The 19,194-nt window shown below is 36.9% G+C and overlaps 1 protein-coding gene across 2 annotated transcripts; it reads right to left on the bottom strand.

Annotated features, from left to right (window-relative positions):
• Nucleotides 1-3,804: 3,804 nt before the first annotated feature.
• Nucleotides 3,805-18,910, bottom strand: POU1F1 (POU class 1 homeobox 1; the record flags this gene model as incomplete). Of its 2 annotated transcripts, none has more annotated exons than XM_079763571.1 (6): nucleotides 3,805-4,015; nucleotides 4,916-4,976; nucleotides 5,730-5,894; nucleotides 8,587-8,811; nucleotides 15,642-15,791; nucleotides 18,769-18,910. In XM_079763571.1, 6 exons carry the CDS (start codon nucleotides 18,908-18,910, stop codon nucleotides 3,805-3,807), a joined length of 954 nt encoding a protein of 317 aa, XP_079619697.1. The 2 variants fall into 2 exon arrangements, with proteins under 2 accessions (XP_079619697.1, XP_079619698.1); XM_079763572.1 differs by having other exon boundaries at nucleotides 15,642-15,713.
• Nucleotides 18,911-19,194: the final 284 nt, after the last annotated feature.

The following is a 19,194-nucleotide window of genomic DNA, read 5'->3' as shown; positions in this document are numbered from 1 at the left end:
CATCAATGCACCTCCTGGTGACCAGTTGTTTGGTCGTCACAGATGAAAATAAAGTCATGCACTTAAGCATGCACATTCATCTTCAATGTCTGATTTGTCTACATTCTCTAAGTTGCAAAATAAATAAGATCTTCAGCCAGATAGCATCATAATGCCAAGTTCTTTATATAATGACACATACCATTCTCTCCACTCCGTATGCTCCATTTGAATTAAATGTATGCGACTCGTATGAAAGGCACTGCTGCTTGCTCTTAATAGAGGAAGCATTAGCTCATTACCTAACGTGTAAAGTGGTTTAAATGGCATGTACTGACTTGAAGAACAGAAGAAAAAAAAACAAAAAACAACGTTCAGTGCTGTGGACGGCAGGATCCTCTCCCTTCCCCTTTGTTTTTTCTGCTTTTCCCGTGAACCTATTTGTGCTCTGCCTCAAAATCAACACAGAGGACAGAATCAGATGCTGTAATCTGCCTCTTATAGTGCCATTTGAGTACAAAGCGGTGCTTTTCAATCTTTACTTTTTTTTTTTTTCCATCAATGCAGCTCAAACTTGCTCCCAACGTCCCAGGAGCCAGGCCAACGTGGCTGTGCGGACACACCTTTGCTAGGTGCTGTCAGGCCTCAGGGCTGGGGCAGGGAACACGCCAGGTGTTGCTGGAAACAAATCAGCTCTCCTCTCTACATAGCAGGAGTCTTTTCATTATGAAATGCAAAGCAGCAGCCATTTTCCATTACCCCCATCCCCAGCCCTCCTCATCCTGGGTGTAGGAAGGGGCTGAGAGGATATTTACTCTGGGCTCTTTGATTTCTCTCATGTAACTAAGCCCAGTGGCAGCTGCTTCTCTGAGCCCAACGCCAGCCGGCTCAGGGCTAGCCACACCTGGAAGGCAAGCAGCAGAGCCGACCAGGGGCTTTGACCAAGCCCGAGCTGGGCGTGGGGCATGGGGAAGCTGAAGGAGCCGGTGTAGGAAACCAGGGTGTGTGGTGGTCCCCAGCACGCTGTGTTGCAGGCCAGCGCTTGGCTTCCCTCCACTCCTGCAGCTGGGGAGTGTTGAGGCTGGGAGTTGGTGAAACTCGCTCACCTGTCGGAACCCGGATTTGGGCAGGGAGCAGGGCCTGGCGGCCAGAGCGCTCGGGTCACAGCAACCTCGGCAGGCGGCTCTCCCCACGCCCAGACGCCACAGCCAGGGGGGCAGGTGTGGGGGCTGCTCCCGAAGACTCTAGGCCCCCCCAGCTCCGCACCCCAGCTCCCTGCTCTCCCCTTTCACCCACAGGCGCCACCCACGTGGTGTGCCCCAAGGCTTGGTGTGCAGATGCCAGGGTTGCAGGTTCAAGACGCTCCGCCTCCTCCTGGCACTTTGAGCCATGAGTGACAGCAGGGACCTTTCCACTGGGTCTTGGTCTTTGGTCACTGCTGAGGTTTTCGGGCTTCTCTAGGCCAGGGTTAGCCAGGACCTTTGCCTCTGACTGACGCCATGCCTGCAGCCTGCCTGGGGTACCCCCAGCCCCGGATTAGCATGGGGAGGGGGGGGGCGGTTGGGGGAGTTGGCTGCGCTTGCAGCCTTAGGGCTACGGGTCCGCACCCCTCTGCCCAAGCGTCCTTCCATGCCAGCAGTCATCGTCCTTGTTCCCTGCCGGGCCGAGCCGTGTCTTGGGGCCACTACAGAACCCCGCCCTCCGCGGGTGAAGCAGATCCCCACCCGCCGGACCCCTGCCCTGGCCTGAGCCCCCTCCTGTGCACCCTGCCTTGGCACCGCTCTGCGCCCCTTCGGCCACCAACCTCCTGGCCAGCCGCTTCACCGAAGCTGCGGCACTCGCCTGGGAGCCGCCCCTCAGGCGGAGGCCTGTCTGCGCCCCTGCGGACCCCTGGCCCTGGCTCCTGGCCGGCCGCTTTGCTGACGCTTCCTTTTCCTTCTTTGCAGTCCGGGCTCCTGTCAGGCGCTCTCCTCAGACCCCTGGGAGCTTGGCTCCGGCGGCCCCGCCCCTTTGGCTCCCTGCAGCCCCCGCCCCACTCCGCTCTCCCCAGCCACCTGCCTGTCAGGACGCTGCCTGGGTGCCCTGCTGTGGGCAGCGCGGTCTAGGGCAGGGGGTGGGGTGTGGGGAGCAGCTCCAGTAAAGTTTAGTAAATCCCGGTGGGCATTGGGATTCAGCTGCGGGGCCCCGGGGGAGTCTGCCTGGGCGGGACGAAATTGTGCTAGACCCAGAGTCCTGCCCCAAGGCCCCACAGCCCCGCCCACCCTGAGAATGGCCGTGATGTGATGGCATCCTGGACAAATTTGCATATTCCTCCATTATATATATAGATTGTATTGAACACCTTCTGGGTGCTAGCTGTGTACTTAAGCATAAGTGATCAGGCCCCTGAAAACTTTTTTTGTTAATATATCAAAGATTTTATCATCCAATTGACAGTGATTATGTGTACACAAACATATATGACCCTAAATAGAATACCTGTATAATACTTGGTCTTTATTAATGTCACACAAAAATAAGAGACCAGACAGTATAATTTTGTAAGCATTCTAAATAATAAAATTTGCTTTAATTGTTCCAATTTTTGCTATGTAAAATAAATTAGATAAACATTGCCAGCAGATTTACACTCAAAATGCAAAATGTCACTATTTGATATTGATATTACATTACAGTTTGCTTCTACTTGAAAGTTTCAAAGCAGTACATTCTTATAGATTAAATGTTTCTTGAGCTACAGTTCTCTGAATTCAAAACCTCAATATATCAAACTATTAACAATAAATTATATTCTAATTAGTTAAACAAAAAATGATAGTCTTTTTTGATGAGGACCCAGATGATTTTTTGGGTTATGAGATTTAAAAAATAAATCACATTATCAAATTTAATCACCTTTCAAGTTTGTAATCATTATTAACAGCACACCCCTTCCTTCACTTAACGATGAACAAATCACTAATCAATGAAATTAAAGAATGCATGCCCGCTGTAAGCAAATGCTTCCCAAGGTGCTGGAGAAACAACAGCAAACAAGCAGACATCTCCCCTGCACCCGCGCAGCTTACAGAATAGCAGTTTGTGGCTCAGGAATCAATAAAGCGTATTTTCTATAGCTAAACATCAAAACAGTGTCTAGGAATAATGCAAAGGTCATAAATTAATGTTTCAACAAATCTCTATTGAAACACTTTTTTGGGTACTGTGCCATAACATGTTAGTTTCAGAGGTGTCACTTCTGATTAAGATTTATTCATAAATGCAATAATAAAATTCTAAGGCACCTCTGGCTCTTAAGTACAAAACTTGAGTTGAAGCCAACCATTAAAGCTGATGATAAGCAGGACATTGGCTAAGGAATCATTTAATTGGATTTTCTCTGGTGATATTCTTTAACTATGTGACATTACTCTGAATAAATTAGCTAACATACAGCCTTTGGAAAAGGAACATTTAAAAGACCTCTGTGCACACTTGTGTGTGTGTGCATGTGTGTGTGCGTGTGTTGTGTGTGTGTGTGTGTGTGTGTGTGTGTGTTCAGATAGATGATAAATAGGGAGAGACTGGGAGAGAAGGAGTCATTTTACTTTTGCCAGTATCTTTTTCTTAAAATGTACAATGTGGCCTCTGAGAATAATTATTTTAAAGAAAATAATTCATCAAAATAATTTAAATTGAAGTTTTAGAATGTAGAAAAGAAAGCTTCTGCAAAGTTATTGATATAGAATGATTTTTGAAGCCAACCAAATAACTAATTTCTATTTGTGTTGGAGAACAGAAAATAATGAAAAAATAGAAAAAGGTGCAGTTACACAATAGGAAATCCTATCTGCACTCAAGATTTTCCTTGGAAATAGCAAATAAACTCTGATTCAGACTTGTTTTCACCCGTTTTTCTCTCTGCCTTCGGTTGCAAAACCATACTCTTACTACTTCTTTCTCAAGATTCAGTTCTTCAGCCATCCTCATGATCTCTTGAGAGGAGGGTTTATTCTGTTCTCCAAAGTGTCTCTCCAGGGCACCTTTTGCAGCAATACTGGGAGACGGGTGGGGGAGCAGGCGGCGGGGGTGGAGAGACAGGGTAAGATTATGTTTTTGGCAGATCAAAATTAAATTAAGTTGAATTTTTAAATATTAACATGAAAAGAAAATTCAAGGACTCTTAAACATTTTAAAACTCTTCAACAAAGATAGGTGTATGATTTGTCATATTTTTAGATACTTGTCTTATGGTGGGTACCTTTCATTACCAGTCACGGGAAGAAATAAGTAGAGGAACAGACTTTCTATGTTTATCCCGCTTTGCACCACAAGAGGGCGCTGACTTCCTGAGAAGGAAAGGAACACTTCTGTAGCATTTCTACTTAAATGTCCCCCAGAAATCATTTGTCATTTACAATAGATGAAATGTTCAGTGAACAACTAACCAGCCAAAACAAAACCTACATTTTAGCATTTCCTCTGTGAGCCTCATGGAGATTACCAAAAAAAAATCAACAACAATCTTTCTGGTTTAAATTGTAAGAAGTCACCTTGGAGTTTAAGATTCTAAAATACTGATTTCTAGTTTTATTATTTTTAATAATACAAATGCCATATAGCCAGAGCAAGACTTATATATAACAGGAAAGCTGGAATAGTCACTATTTTTAGAAATGATTGCTCAGTTTCTGTTTTATTCAAAACTTTTAGAGCAAAAGTGTTCTTGAATCAAACAATACATAGTATTCCAACAAATGTTTAAAATTAATAGCTCTCCACTTCTTACTATTAAGTTATTAAAATCTGCTTTTAAAAATGTATTTTGTATTTTTCAATTGGCTATATCCACCTTAAATGTATATGTTACGTTGCACCTATATTATGCTAAAAGCTTATTCTACTTGTAAAATATCATTTTCTCCCTCTAGAGACATTTAATACCTCAAAAGCATACCTTATAGTTGTTCTCCGTTTCCTTTTCTTTTCATTTACTCCCACTTTTTCATTGTATAAAGCTGTAATGGGGAAAAGAGAGATAATGACAGAAAGTAAGTAGGGTTTAAAACAACAACTCAGATTTGGATTTCAAATGTTCATTGTAAAGCTATGCAAAATAAAATCACCATACATTTTTTAATTTTTTTGCAACCTATGACATTTTGTATTACAAGCCCTAGATAACAATGTTAATACAGAAACAAATACTAACTTTGCAAAAGACAATTGTCTATAAATCATATCTCTATTTGCTTTTGTTGGAACTCTTGCTCTCAAACTTGGCTCTTTATCCAGCCTTGACATATTAGTATAAGTAGATCATTTTCTCACATTAAATCGCTCATCTGACAATTGCTTGTGCTATTCACTTGGAAGACTTGTGTGTGCAAATGCTCTGGTTACACTAGTATTAGTTTATAAAAATGATTGCATGTACAATCACTACCATATAGCATGAAGGTAAGAAAAAGGTCTGAATGCGTTTAAAATTTTTTATTTCACCGCTTCTCATCTATGCCACACAGTGTAGAAAGCCATCCTCATGCAGCGTATCCTCGCACCGTTCACCATCGCAGTAAATCTATTCCTACACTTGCATTAGCCTTCCTTTCTTTTAGTGTGATGAAACAAGACAGTTATTCTTCATCTCAAAGAAAAAAACCCACACAAAACTAAACCTCAAACCTCTCGCTTTAGCATTATTCCTACCAATCGTGCCACTGTTTTTAGGTTAAAACGTCCCAGAGCCTTCAGAGATGCAGCTTTAGTACCTCCCACTTGCTCAGCCTCCTCCAGCCATTTAGACAATATTGCTTTTAGTTTGCATGCATTTTTGAAGCTCAGCTGCAGGTTTTCAAATCGGCAGATAGTTGTTTGACTGAATTCCGAGCCATGAACAGCTGCCAGGGCTTCCCCAACATTTGTTTGGGTGTACCCTGCGAAAGGAAAATGAAGGCCCATTAGCTTCAGCTTTCAGGAATCATTCCTTTTGGTGCAAGATTGCATAAATCTGCGAATCTCTGTCAATTGTTCCATACCACTTTTAAGCATATATTTGCTGGCAAGTTATAATTGTTTTGTAAGGGTCGGTGTAAAATTGCCCAGTACTTCAAAAAATATTATTTCTAGTTAATTATTTTTTCTAGAAGTCAAAATCATTCAGATAGGAATATCCGCCATTCATAATTTTTAACCAGATTGGAGAGATGTGTCATCAGATACTTAAAAATCCTTGTATTCTTTGTTATTGTTATTAAATATCTGATGAATATGCTCAAAAGTCTATTGTATATTGAATATAGTGCATAAAATAAATGGTGCTTTATCATAAATATTTTTTTATCTCAATTGTTAAGACTGAATAAAAGTCAACTATATGTTGAAGGGTACCAAGTAAAACTAAACATTATGCTTACTTTCCCTAAAAACATGCCTATTATGAGACTTTAATCACCCAACATTTTATAAACACCTCCAAACACATTTATTGCCTCATTTGGTAATGCTTCTATCTCCTGGCGAAAGATTCCCATTGACTGTCTGGAACATTTTTAGAGTACAAGTTGCTATGAACCATCAATATTGAACGTGAACCATTCACAGCAATAGATACATCAAACTGCAGATGAATGTTATAAACTGCCTACTGCCATGCTTATTGCATATTGTAACTGCATATTAATTCAGGGCCTACGGCTATATACCTGTATGCATAAAGTGGTTACATACGACACCCATTGATAAATATTATTACAAAATAACCTATGGTTCATTCCACAACTGCAGAGGTTTGAACTATCATTTTCAATTCATTTTTTTAAAAAGTCACTGTTTCATGAATTTAAATCAAGGTTAGTTGTTTCAGCTATTTTGTTAAAAACACTTTTCAATAGAAAGCAAACAATTCACAGAAACAAAATTGCAAACGACTGTCAAACACATGACAGAAACTACCATGAGGTACGACTGAGCTATTTGATTTGCAAAGATCTAAAAGATTAATTGCATTTTTTCCTTCAACAACTATTTAATTATCCTATGTGTCAGTCCCTGTTCTAAGTACTGAGGATATGTCATTAAGGAGAAAACAAAAGCAAACAAACAAACCAACAACAAAGCACCCCTGCCTTCATGGAGATCTGAAGAGACACTCATGATGGCAGTAAAATTTGGTGCAATGCCTACAAGACAGGTTTGACAACATCTATCAAAATTACAAGTACTCCTACTCTTTGATCAAGCAATTTTTTTTTTAACGCTTTTCCTGCACATATATTTGTATAGGTGCAAAATGACATTTATGAAGTTAATGACTGTAGTATTGTTTTTAACAGAATAATATCAGAGACCACATAAATTTACCATCAGTAGAGGACTGGTTAGATAAATTGTAAAATGGAATATGACATATTCATTTTTTTAAAAAGAAAGCTGGCTGGCCGAAACCGGTTTGGCTCAGTGGATAGAGCATCGGCCTGCGGACTCAAGGGTCCCAGGTTCGATTCCGGTCAAGGGCATGTACCTTGGTTGCGGGCACATCCCCAGTGGGGGGTGTGCAGGAGGCAGCTGATCGATGTTTCTCATCGATGTTTCTAACTCTCTATCCCTCTCCCTTCCTCTCTGTAAAAAATCAATAAAACATATTTTAAAAAAAGAAAAAAGAAAAAAAAGAAAGCTGGCTGGAGTGGCTCAGTTGGTTGGGCGTCATCCCGTGCACCAAAAGGTTGCCAGTTTGATTCCTGTTTAGGGCACAGGCCCAGGTTTCAGGCTCCATCCCTGGTAAGAGGTGTGCAGGAGGCAATTGATTAATCAATGTTTCACTGTTTCATCAATGTGTTTTTTTCTCTCTCTCTCCTTCCCCCTTCCTCTCTTGCTTAAAAAAAGAACAATAACGCCCTGGCTGGTTGTTCAGTGATGAGTGTTGGCCCTCAGACCAAAGGTTCTCTACTTCAGTTCTCTGTCCAGGGCCTATACCTTGGTTCCGCAGCCCTGGTAAGGGTGAGTGTAGGAGGCAACCAGTGATGTGTCCCTCTCACATTGATGTTTTTCTCTCTCTCTCCCTCCTACTCTCTAGAAATCAATGGGAAAAATATCCTTGGGTGAGAAAATAAATAAATAAATAAATAAATAAATAAATAAATAAATAAATAAATAAATAAATAATTGTCTTTCCAAAATAGTTAAATAAAAAATCTATATGAAGAAATAAAAATATGTATTGCCTTATATATGCATAAATACCTCTAAAAGGATACACAAGAAACTAACAACATTGAAAAACAGGAAAGTTAAGCAAAAGGGATATGTTTTATTTATATTCTTATATGACTTTGAATAATATGAATGCATCATCTATTCAAAAGTTCAAATAAAATACTGTGTAGCGAAAACTGGGCACTTCTAAGCTAATTTGAGGTGGTTAAGTTGAAAATAAGTGCCATTAATTTAAAAATCTATGTATTTTGGCTATCAAAAATTTACAAGGAAATACAGATTCTTGTAGGATTTTCACACTTGGACTAATTAAATCCACAGTAGAGATGCAGAATGAGAACTGGCTTGGACTTTTGAGCAGAAGAGAAGAGATGGAACAGTAATACAATCAAGATCTGCAGACCAAGTGCATACCTAACTTAATTCTTCTAACTTTAAATTCATTGGCGAACTTTTCAAGTTCTCGAATTTCGGGGGAATCCATGTCTATTGGCTCTTCAACCAATTTACTTTTCCGCCTGAGTTCCTGCTTGAAATCAGGGCCCGCGGGGTCCTCTGCCAGGAGAGGCTGGTGCATGGGCGGAAAGCCATGACTCAAGGTGTGGTCAGGAAACTTATAGAGACACGGGGTTAAGCTGCCTGTGAGGAAACAAAGAAAGAAAATAAAGGGCCATTTGTAGCTTCCCGCCATTTCTATACAAGCAAGGGTTTTGCCCATCAGAGCCCGTTATCCTGCTACAGCCAGTCTGGATGCTAAAAGACGTAACTGCCATTCAGTGGTCTGAAGTCAGAGTAGCTTAGTATAAATGTGATTATTTATTTCCCACCTTCCCCAGAGCAACGAAGGCAAAGATAATGCCAAAGACAATAAGCCTGGAATTGCAAATATTTAAAACAGAAATAAGCAAATACTTTCAGAAGTGTAAGTTTTTCACCATTTTCTTTTCTAAACAAGGCACCCATTCCTGGGAATTTGAGGTTCAACTCCAGCAGAATGTGTATTTTGATCTCTATTATCTTAATCCATTTGAACAAATAATCTGTGATGGTTGTTATAATCAAGTGACATGGTGAAGTGCTATGCTGAAAAGTTTTCTTAGGATCAGAAAATTGATTTTAGAATAGTGAGAAGCCCGACTGTTTTATCAATAAACGTTTAACTTCACAGAGAAATAATTATGTCTTTTTAAAATGTAACAAGAGCAGATAAAAAGAGAATTATGAGAACATAAACTACATTAATATGTTTTAAATATATTTGAGGAGTGAATAGACATTAACAAAAGGTAATTTTTAAAGTTCTATTAAAAAGTCAGCAACAAGATTCTTTTGAAAAGAATTCAGTATAGTGAAATTATTCTTGATAATTTTTAAGAAGCAAAAATAAGTGACAAGGAAGAGTGCAATTCTAGATATGACAGGCAATCACCTATGAATAATAAAGCATTGTGTTGATTGAGTAGGTTAAATAATAAATCACAAAAACTAAACTATGTGAAAATTTTTAAATTGCTTCCAGATTTCATTCTTCATTAGTAGAGAAGATTCTGTCTCAGTTGGGGAGCTTGGGTGAGAGAATATAAGCCAAATTCCCAGATATTTTATTTTGGTTTTCTTCATCAACCCATTATGTTTTAATTGTAGATATTTCACTTCAATTTATATTTAATAACACATGTATAACCAAGATGCCTTGATATAAATAAAATATTTAGTAATTAATCATGTTTCTGAGTATTAATAAATATTTAAACTGAAAATAAATTACTACTGACTATATACAATAATAATTCTTGGAAACACTGAAAATATACATTGTTTACTACTTATAATTTCTTCATAAATAAATTCATAAATCAAAAACATAAAGGGCCATTTGTAGCTTCCCGCCATTTTGCCAGAATATTAAGATCTTACATTAATATATCAATATGTAATGAGTAACAGAATAGTGTAAGTCAGCAAATTGTCAGCTATTATTTATATGAGAATATGTAATTATAAAGTGGACCCCTATCCAATAGACTATATTCATTTTCTGAAGCAAAATAGACAGATAAGTGAGAAATTAAACAAAAAGGCATAAAATGAATTTAGCTGTTTCACAGGTATGAAAAACATTTGAAAGAAATAATTTCTATCTAAAATTTTTCATGGTACTTTACAAACCCAAATTATCCAGTTTTACCTTTTTAAAAAGTCAGTTAATCATCCAATTAATGCTTTAATGGATATTAAACTCATCAAACAAGATAAAAATGTTCAGAGCAATTGTATCAATGTTTAATTTGTTACATAGTTTACTTTTGGAAATGTTTATTAATTTTGGGATTCATTTGAGCTTTCTATTCATTTTGGATTTTTTGTTAGTTGAAGTAAAAGAAAGATTCATACATACAAGAAGAAACCTCATCACATTTATTTCAGCATCTACTTAATATTTATCCCAAGACTTTTCTTTCGCTGATGCTTCCAGAGTTGGTTCTTATATGTTAAAGAATTATACTTTTTTCATCACTCAGAAATATCAAATGCACCTTAACACACTTAATGATGAAATACTCTGAGAAACAATAAAAGCAGAGACAAGAAAATCAAGCTGCTGTTTGATTTTGCACATTTAATGTATTTTAAGGTACTTTAGATAACTCATTTAACTTATGTCAAATTATGTTTATTTTACATAAGTAATCTTTGCATATATTTTACATGAGATGCCCTAAGGTCTGACTTGGTTAGCAATCTTGACTATTTCATTTTTGTTGCTGATCATAGTCACACACTGCTACAAGCTTTCTGGGACACCTCGTGCTGGGTTCATTACTCTTTTCTCACTTTCTTATTCTTATATAAGCAAATGAGGTAGGAAGAATTTATAACTTTTTTACCCAAAATTTAAAATTTAGGAAACTTAAGTAAAAGTAAATTAAATAACTTTTCTTGGATGCCGTGATGAATTAACTATACAGTTGAAACTAGCACTAAAGTCCAATGAACATTGCAATAAACCCCATCAAAATCTCTACTCAGGTAGATCAAATTCTTTCTTTGAAAGACTTCTGCAGTTTAAACACATTTCTCTACATTAAAACAAATACTTTCAGACAAAAATATTATAATTATTTATTAAAATATTAGAAGTGGGCCATCTCTATTTCCAGAAAATGTTAAAGGTACTTTTATACATTTTAAATTATCTGGAAAATGAACATTTAAAAAGTAAATTTGATCATGAATCTGAAAAGTGCACAGGAAATGCCATGTTCAAAGGCTTGGCATCCAGAGCAAAAAGGAAAACGTGTGATATATCTTTATTTTTCATTAAGTAAAAGTATCCGCAATTATCCACAGGGACACAGTTTTTCTGGAACTAACTCTAAACAGAAATTCATAATGAGTCATAAGCACAGCCAAACACAGTATATTTTCTATTACCTGATCCTGTATTTGGAGGAGAGAAGGGGGTGATCGGTATGTTATATGTGGCAAGATATTTAAAAAATATTTCTAAAGCTTTGCCCCCGCTGGCATAGCTCAGTGGTTGAGCATCCACCTATGAACCAAGAGGTCACAGTTCGATTCCTGGTCAGGGCACATGCTCAGGTTGTGGGCTCGATCCTCAGTGTAGGTTGAGCAGGAGGCAGCCAATCAATGATTCTTTTTCATCATTGATGTTTCTATCTCTCTCTTTCTCTCCCTTCCTCTCTAAAATCAATAAAACATCATTTTAAATATATATATCTATATATATCTATATCTATCTATATATATATATAGATATATATAGATATATATAGATATATATATAGATATATCTATATCTATATATAGATATAGATATATATAGATATATATATATTTCTAAAGCCTGGATAGGGAAAAGGCAAGGTAGAAGATGCCGTGACTCCTGTACAATGGTGAGTCTCATATTCAACTTCCCAGACATTAATAAAGCAAGGTTGTCTGTAAGCCTAGACAAGCGCTCATCTAAATAGCTTGGAAGTGCCTGCCTATTCTTCACAGCCCAGCTACATTTTCACATTGCAAATGAGTCTACTACAGCCTTGCTGAATTGCTCCATATGTGTCTCTGTGTGGCGGGACAGAGGTGAATCTTTAAGGCAGGCAATGGGGATGAGGAGGGCTCGCCTTGCAGGGCGCTGGTTCAATGTACCGTGGTACCCGGGCAAATTGCTCTCCTGCAGCATGTGGCTCTGACAGATGCTGACAATGTCTCTGAGGTCACGGGCTTGAAGCCTTAAAGGAACAAACACAGGAAATAGAGAAACAAAGCAAAATACTCTGCCTTGTTGTAGACACACAAGAATGTGCATTTGAATATTTCTATTTTCTTTTTCCCCCGTGCATGACAATGTGAAGAAAATCCTAAGTTTGAGTTGTGACCTTTTCTCTTTTGGGTACTGGTAAGTCCTATCCATGTACAGCGGGGGTCCTCTGCCTGGCTTTGTAAATTAAGTTCATTTGGAACACAGCCACGCCCATTTGTTTACATATTGCCTGTAGCTGCTTTTCTGCTACCGTCACCACTGGAGTAGCTACAACAGAGACTAAAAAACAGGGAAAATACGTCCGCTTACAGCCACTGAGAGGTCCTTCATGATTCAGAGGCAAAAGATCTTCAGAATTACTCCTTCCCTCAGAGTCAACACAACCAGAACAAGTTGGGGGGCAGGGTGGTGGGGGGAGGAAAGAAAATTTGAGAATGAAGAGATGAGCTCCAAAGTAGGCTATTTCTCTATGTCAACTAAAGTGGGCACTTTCAGCCATAGTCATCTTTTCTTTATTATCTACTCATTAAAGCAAAATGGGCATTCATGTTCTTGGTTGATTCCCCAACCTCAGCTATTTTGCTTCCCTCTTAAAATTAGTTTTTAAACAAGGACTCTCTTACCAGGTCTTGGTTTGGGCATTATGTAATATAACCCTGCTGGGTTAAACATGCAGTAAGTACCATGGAGCTGATTTGCTCAGTTTCACAGGCAGGTGGGTGTGGGCGGGCAGGCAGGGTGGACAGTCCACTGAGCTTGTTTCCTAACTTCCACCTCGTTTAGGAAACTAGAGAAGTGAAACGAATCCAGACACCCAAGATTCAAAATTTTGAAAGTGTTTGCTGTTATTTTATTTTTTGATTATTTAGGAGACATGTTAAATAGCATTTATAATTCCCTGGTTGCTCTTATCAATACTGCAGGCTGTTGAATTTATTTAAATTCTCAGAAGTAAAGAGACAGAAGAAGGAATTCAGCTGCAAGTGTATCTGAAGAGAAGATCAAGAGAAAGACAGGTTGAGTTGGTAAAAATTAGCTCCAACTCAACTCTAATAGAGTTGTGATATCTATACAACTTAAATATGAAGAGACTGAAACTTAAAGATGTGAATGGCTTGAACAGGGCTCAGAATTAGTTTATGGTGTGGCTAACTTATTGCTCCCAATTAGTCTGTCTGTTTGCACCAGGAGGCACAGTGAATTGATATGATAATTAATGTCCTCCCTACCAACTTGAACAAAATATTGGCTATAGCTTTTCCTTTTCAGTGGGTTGCTCATTTAATGAAATGCTCAAACTAAATGTAAGCATCAGAGTATAGGTAATAAAATAACCACATTAAAATAAAGCAATATCACATCCTTTGAAATATAGCACTTTCTGTAGCTCCACTTTTATATGGAATAAGTGACAGGGAACTGTCTTTGTTCTTGATGATAAGACGCTTCCATGGATTGTGTAGAGGTGGTTTATTTGATGAACGCCTTGAGACTACTCAGAAAATTCAAATGACATAACCGGGTTTCTCTTTTGTGTTTTATACCTCTACTATCTTATTTCTGAATTCATGTGTTTTATAACTCAATTTGTGTAGCTTCTCTGGGGATAAAGGCAGGAGAGTTCAGATTCTCTGACTTTCATCTGCCATGATGCAAATGCTAATACTGACTATATGTCAAAATAGTGACATCCAAACAAATTAGAAAGCATATCACATTTTAATGATATCACTCTCAAAATATATTTGAATATAATCTCTGTGCTTGCTATGGGGAGTTTTTTCTTGACGTAACAAACATATTTAATTTTGTTTTAAGACTACAGTGATATCTCCAAATCTTAGGGTAACATTTTTGCTTTTGATGTTGCTAACCCAGGCTTTGCATCACTTTAAAGTTTTTTCCAGGGGCCTCTCTGGGTTTGCTGAGTGCCTGCCAGGAACTTTGCACCAGCACAACTTGAGCTGCCTGAGCTTGTTCACTCCAATCCTGGAAACTGGAAGGATGTGAGAAATTCTCAGGCCAGCTGGGAACTCACTAGGCCTGCAGGCACTGGCCTTGATCTGGTGGGAAGGAAGGTGGTAGTAAAATCCCTCTTACAGTATTTGGTCTGTGGCTGATTTTATCTTTGTGCTGACTTCAGTCCATCGCTGCCTGTTGCTGGGTTTTGAGGGTGCAGGAAGCTGCACCTGGCTTCAGGGGAATTGTGAATGAAAAGCAAGCCCTCTGCTCCCGAAAGAGCAGCACATGACCGACCACGTGCTTGTCAGCCCCTGTCTTCATCATCAAATGCGGGGGAGGCCCCGGGAAGCATTCTGCCTGCACCTCTAGAGGCTAAACGCGTGTCATTGTACTGTTCTATAAAGAATGTGGTTTTCATCAATGAGGGCTGTTCTCATTAACCATGAATACTGATTAACTACTGAGTGTCTGAATCATAAGTGATCAGTTTTCAAAGGGGAAGAAAAAAGTATGGTTTTCCTTATTTCTTAATAATTAAAAAGAGACATTAGAATTTACAGGTAGTATTTAAGAACCTCAGTCTTCATTTTACCATAAAGGTGATGGTACTTACTTATTCAGAATGCTGCTTCATAGACTGAAGAGAAGCTAATTAGTTCTGGAATACTTTAATTTAAAGTTTTCATGTTTTATTTAGTTTTAAACTGAGAAATTAAAGATTGGTAAATTCCTTTATCTAAAGTTTCTTTCTCAGTCTTCCGTGTGTGCACGCATACACACACACACACACACACACACACACACACACACACACATTCTCACATGGAGCTTTAGTAGCTTATTGTCACCCATAATATTTCTCTCCCAAAGCAGGAATAAATATAAAACATCAAGGATTGTCTAAAAAAAATAGGTGTACAAAAAAAATTTAAATCATTAAAATATAAAACCATGAAAATGTTTTCTTTGGCCATAACCTAAAATTAAGTCATGAGTTTTATGATGAGTGGCTACCTTTGGTCAGATGTTTCCCTTTCTTAAGAAATATGCTATCAATGCCTCAGACAAGCATCAATAAGTAAATAGTCTTGATCTAGTGATGTTTTATTTATTTAGAAAAGAAACATATGTAACTTTCAGGTCAAGATTCTCTTAGACCCAGAAAATTCATCTAAGTTTCCCCAAACTCAATTTCATATACAAAGACAACTTTTCTTACCTGCCATCACTCCGTAGGTTGATGGCTGATTTCCATAATGACAGGTAGGAACAGAATAATGAAGTCCGGTTGCTGTGTTTTCCAACGTTGTCACCGGGAAATATGTACGTAAGCATTTAGAAGTTTGAATCAAAGACAAAATAGATGGGACTGGTAAGAAAATGTATGATGATTCAAGACATGTTCATTTCATTTCAAAAATACACATTTATGCCATCCTTAAATTGACATGACAATTGTTTGTTTTCATTTGGGGAAAGTTTTCTGAGCAAGTTAAAACTAGGGTGTGCCCTAGCTGGTTTGGCTCAGTGGATAGAGCATCGGCCTGCGGACTGAAGGGTCTGTTCGATTCTGGTCAGGGGCACATGCCGGGTTTTCGGGCTGGATCCCCAGTAGCGGTCATGCAAAAGGCAGCCAATCAATGATTCTCTCTCATCATTGATGTTTCTATCTCTCTCTCCTTCTCCCTTCCTCTCTGAAATCAGTAAAAATATATTTTAAAACAAAACAAAAAACTAGGGGGTTAAAATTTGTCAAGTAGTGGACAGAGCCTTTATTGATTATTTTATGCTCTGTAAGGGAGATGACTGACCAATTTGGACTTGGCTAATTGAGAGTTGCAGAATTTGTTCAGGCTTCATCCAATATAGACATTGTAACAAACCGGCTAGAAGAATAGTCTCTTAAAATTATTATGTAAAGTGGTCTTTCTCTGGAAGAATGACTACAGAAATGGACTCTTGAACTGTTCTTATGTTGGTTATTCTGCTAACATATTTTTTCCATCAAAGAGGAAATGGCACAGCAACTAAGCTCCTATTCTATACAATCATGAAAATCCCACTAAATTTAGAGGTTTGTGCAAACTCTGTGACAATGTGTGATGTGTTTATGTTGCTGTTGAAACCTTGAGGTCATAGATTTCTGCATCCACACAATCAATTTGACAATTCCAATGATAAAGCTGCTCAAAAAAAAAAGGTTGATTGTTGAGTGGTGATGTCTATAAAGGTTGTACCTACCATATAAACACAAACTTGTTCATAAATAGTTACATGCTTCATGGAGTCAATGTGTACTTTGAAAGTAAATTCAAATTACTAAACTTTTTAAAATCAAGCTTTAAACATGAAAAAAAAAAAGATGACTAAAACCAGGGAATATTCACACTAATTAATGTTTCTTCACATATTTAATTTTCTTATTCTCCTTCATATCCTGAATATAGAATTTGCTTTTCATAAATTTAGTATAGGCATATCTTTTTGAACAAATATATAAGAGAGATTTAAAAGTAGGGAATTTGGATCTTTTGAAAATATTGAAATACGATCTAGTAATTAAAGCCATGAGGTCTCCTAGAAAAGTAAACATTTTTCTCTAACTATAGAATAATGCTTAATATTTTAAAATATCTGCATAAATTCCCACTTTACAATTGACATGTAAAAAGAACTAAAGTCATTTTATATTATGATTATACTAACCTTGCTCTGCATTACAAAATTAAACAAATAAACACAAAACAAATTAAATACCCAAGAGCTCTTATTATTATAACCATTATTTCTAATTCTTATTTGGACAAATTATTGTGATTTGATGAAAAAATATAAATTCAATGCTATTATCATTTAAAATACATTTAGGTCATTTTTACTCATATATTTTTTACTTTATAAAATTTAAATACATTTTGTTTCTCTGATTTTGAGCAGTTGGATAAATGATAGGCTAACTTATTAAATACGTTACTTATTTATTTAAAAATAAATACATCTTAAAAATAAACGGGGTTTTGAGTCTAAACTTGCTAAATCATTACCTCAATTCTAAATTTTATTTTCATTCTGAAATAATATTCACACAGTAGATTAAACAAACATTATATTATTCTCCTATCCCCTATTTATAGAAAACACTATTATTAAAAATATACAATTAGCTAGTGATAGTTTAAAATTTCATAGCACATATTTTTGTTTAAAATATTTTATTATAATTTCAAGAAACATGTTTCACTATACTCCCATTATTACCTTTTAAGATAAATCATGATAATATTAGGTAGGTGAAAAAGATTTCAACATTAATGACTTTTCCAAAGTCTAGTTTCTATATTCTTTAAAATACAGCTGAAGATTAATGCTGAGTTTACATATATATTTAAAATCTGACTAATTATAAAATAAAGCCTAAATAATTTAAATCAGAATATGAATTAACCAACTCAAATTTTGATTTCTAAATGTATAATATTTTCCTTATTTAGATTGCTTTCAAAACAAGTGGAAAATAAACATAGCACATTGCTATTTAATGGAAGGAATTTATTCAGCTCAAGACTTAGTCTATTTATAATTCTATTTTAAAACACTTTACTATATAATTAAATAATGAATTATGCATTAACAAAACATATTTATTTGTGTTTCAGACAATTTATTTGCATTTTCAAGTTTAATTTTCATTTAAAAAAGTTATGTAAAGAAAATATTAAAACTTGGTTAGAGGTTAAAGTCTCTTCACAACTCAGTCTTGAGAATATTTAACTCAGTTCCTGAGCTCTAAATGTTATATATTGCTTCTAGTTTTTATTTTTGAGTTTTGAATTATTCTAAAAGTAAGTTTATTAAAATTACTTAATTAGTTTATTCTTTGAAATCCATTGGTGTTGGTATTGGGAACCATTTACTTGTGTTCACGATGAAGTATTTGGCTAGTTTTATAATAGTAGCAAATGTAATCTAAAAAACAAATTTTTAAGTTAAAGAAATTACTGCTTTAAAACACTAAATTATTTTAAACTATTTATTTAGTTTTGCTCTGTATCCATAAACTTCCAATTAAAATAATTTTTGTATTAAAAATAGCCAAATTCACTGTTTACTTATATAAAAAACATCTTTATAATGAAACCAAAAATAAGTTAAATTACTACACTTACTAATATTTCTTGAAAACTTTCTTAGATATTTTGACTTCTTCAATATTCTTAATATTTAATTTTAAACATATTAAACTGAAAGGAAAAATAAAAGTAGCAAAGATATCTGAATTAACAAGATCCAAAGCATCCACTCAAATCTTTAGGCCTGGACCGGCAGACTGTTATTGGAGTCAGTACCTGTAGACATCACATTGGTGGTATGGTTGGAGACTGGTAGGCACTCGGCAGCGCTGTGATGCATTATCAGAGGCAGAGTTGCAGAAGACTCAGAATTAAGAGGTATAAAGGTATCAGCCGAAGTAAAAGGTTGGCAACTCATTCCCACAGTGAGTAGAAAAGTTAGGAGAATTGTTGCTCCCCAAATCAGAGTTTTATTCTGTTACTGTCTCAAAGGGCTGTTTCAAATCTCACTACCTGCATATATACATCAGGAAGGCTCTGAAGCGCCAAGAGGGCGTGTGCTGGTATTTATACTGCAGGGAAAGCCCTTTATACATTTTAATCATCTTTTCCCAGGGGTATTGCTTTATCATCTGAACTGCCTTCCTTCTAACTCAAACATAATCCAAGCCCCACAGGAAAGCTTGTTCTGGGTATAGATTG

This window comes from Cnephaeus nilssonii (genome assembly GCF_951640355.1).
Source record: "Cnephaeus nilssonii genome assembly, chromosome: 3".
NCBI classification, from domain to species: domain Eukaryota; kingdom Metazoa; phylum Chordata; class Mammalia; order Chiroptera; family Vespertilionidae; genus Cnephaeus; species Cnephaeus nilssonii.
The sequence above is the reverse complement of the archived record's forward strand: the minus strand, read 5'-3'. Positions and strand labels throughout refer to the sequence as shown.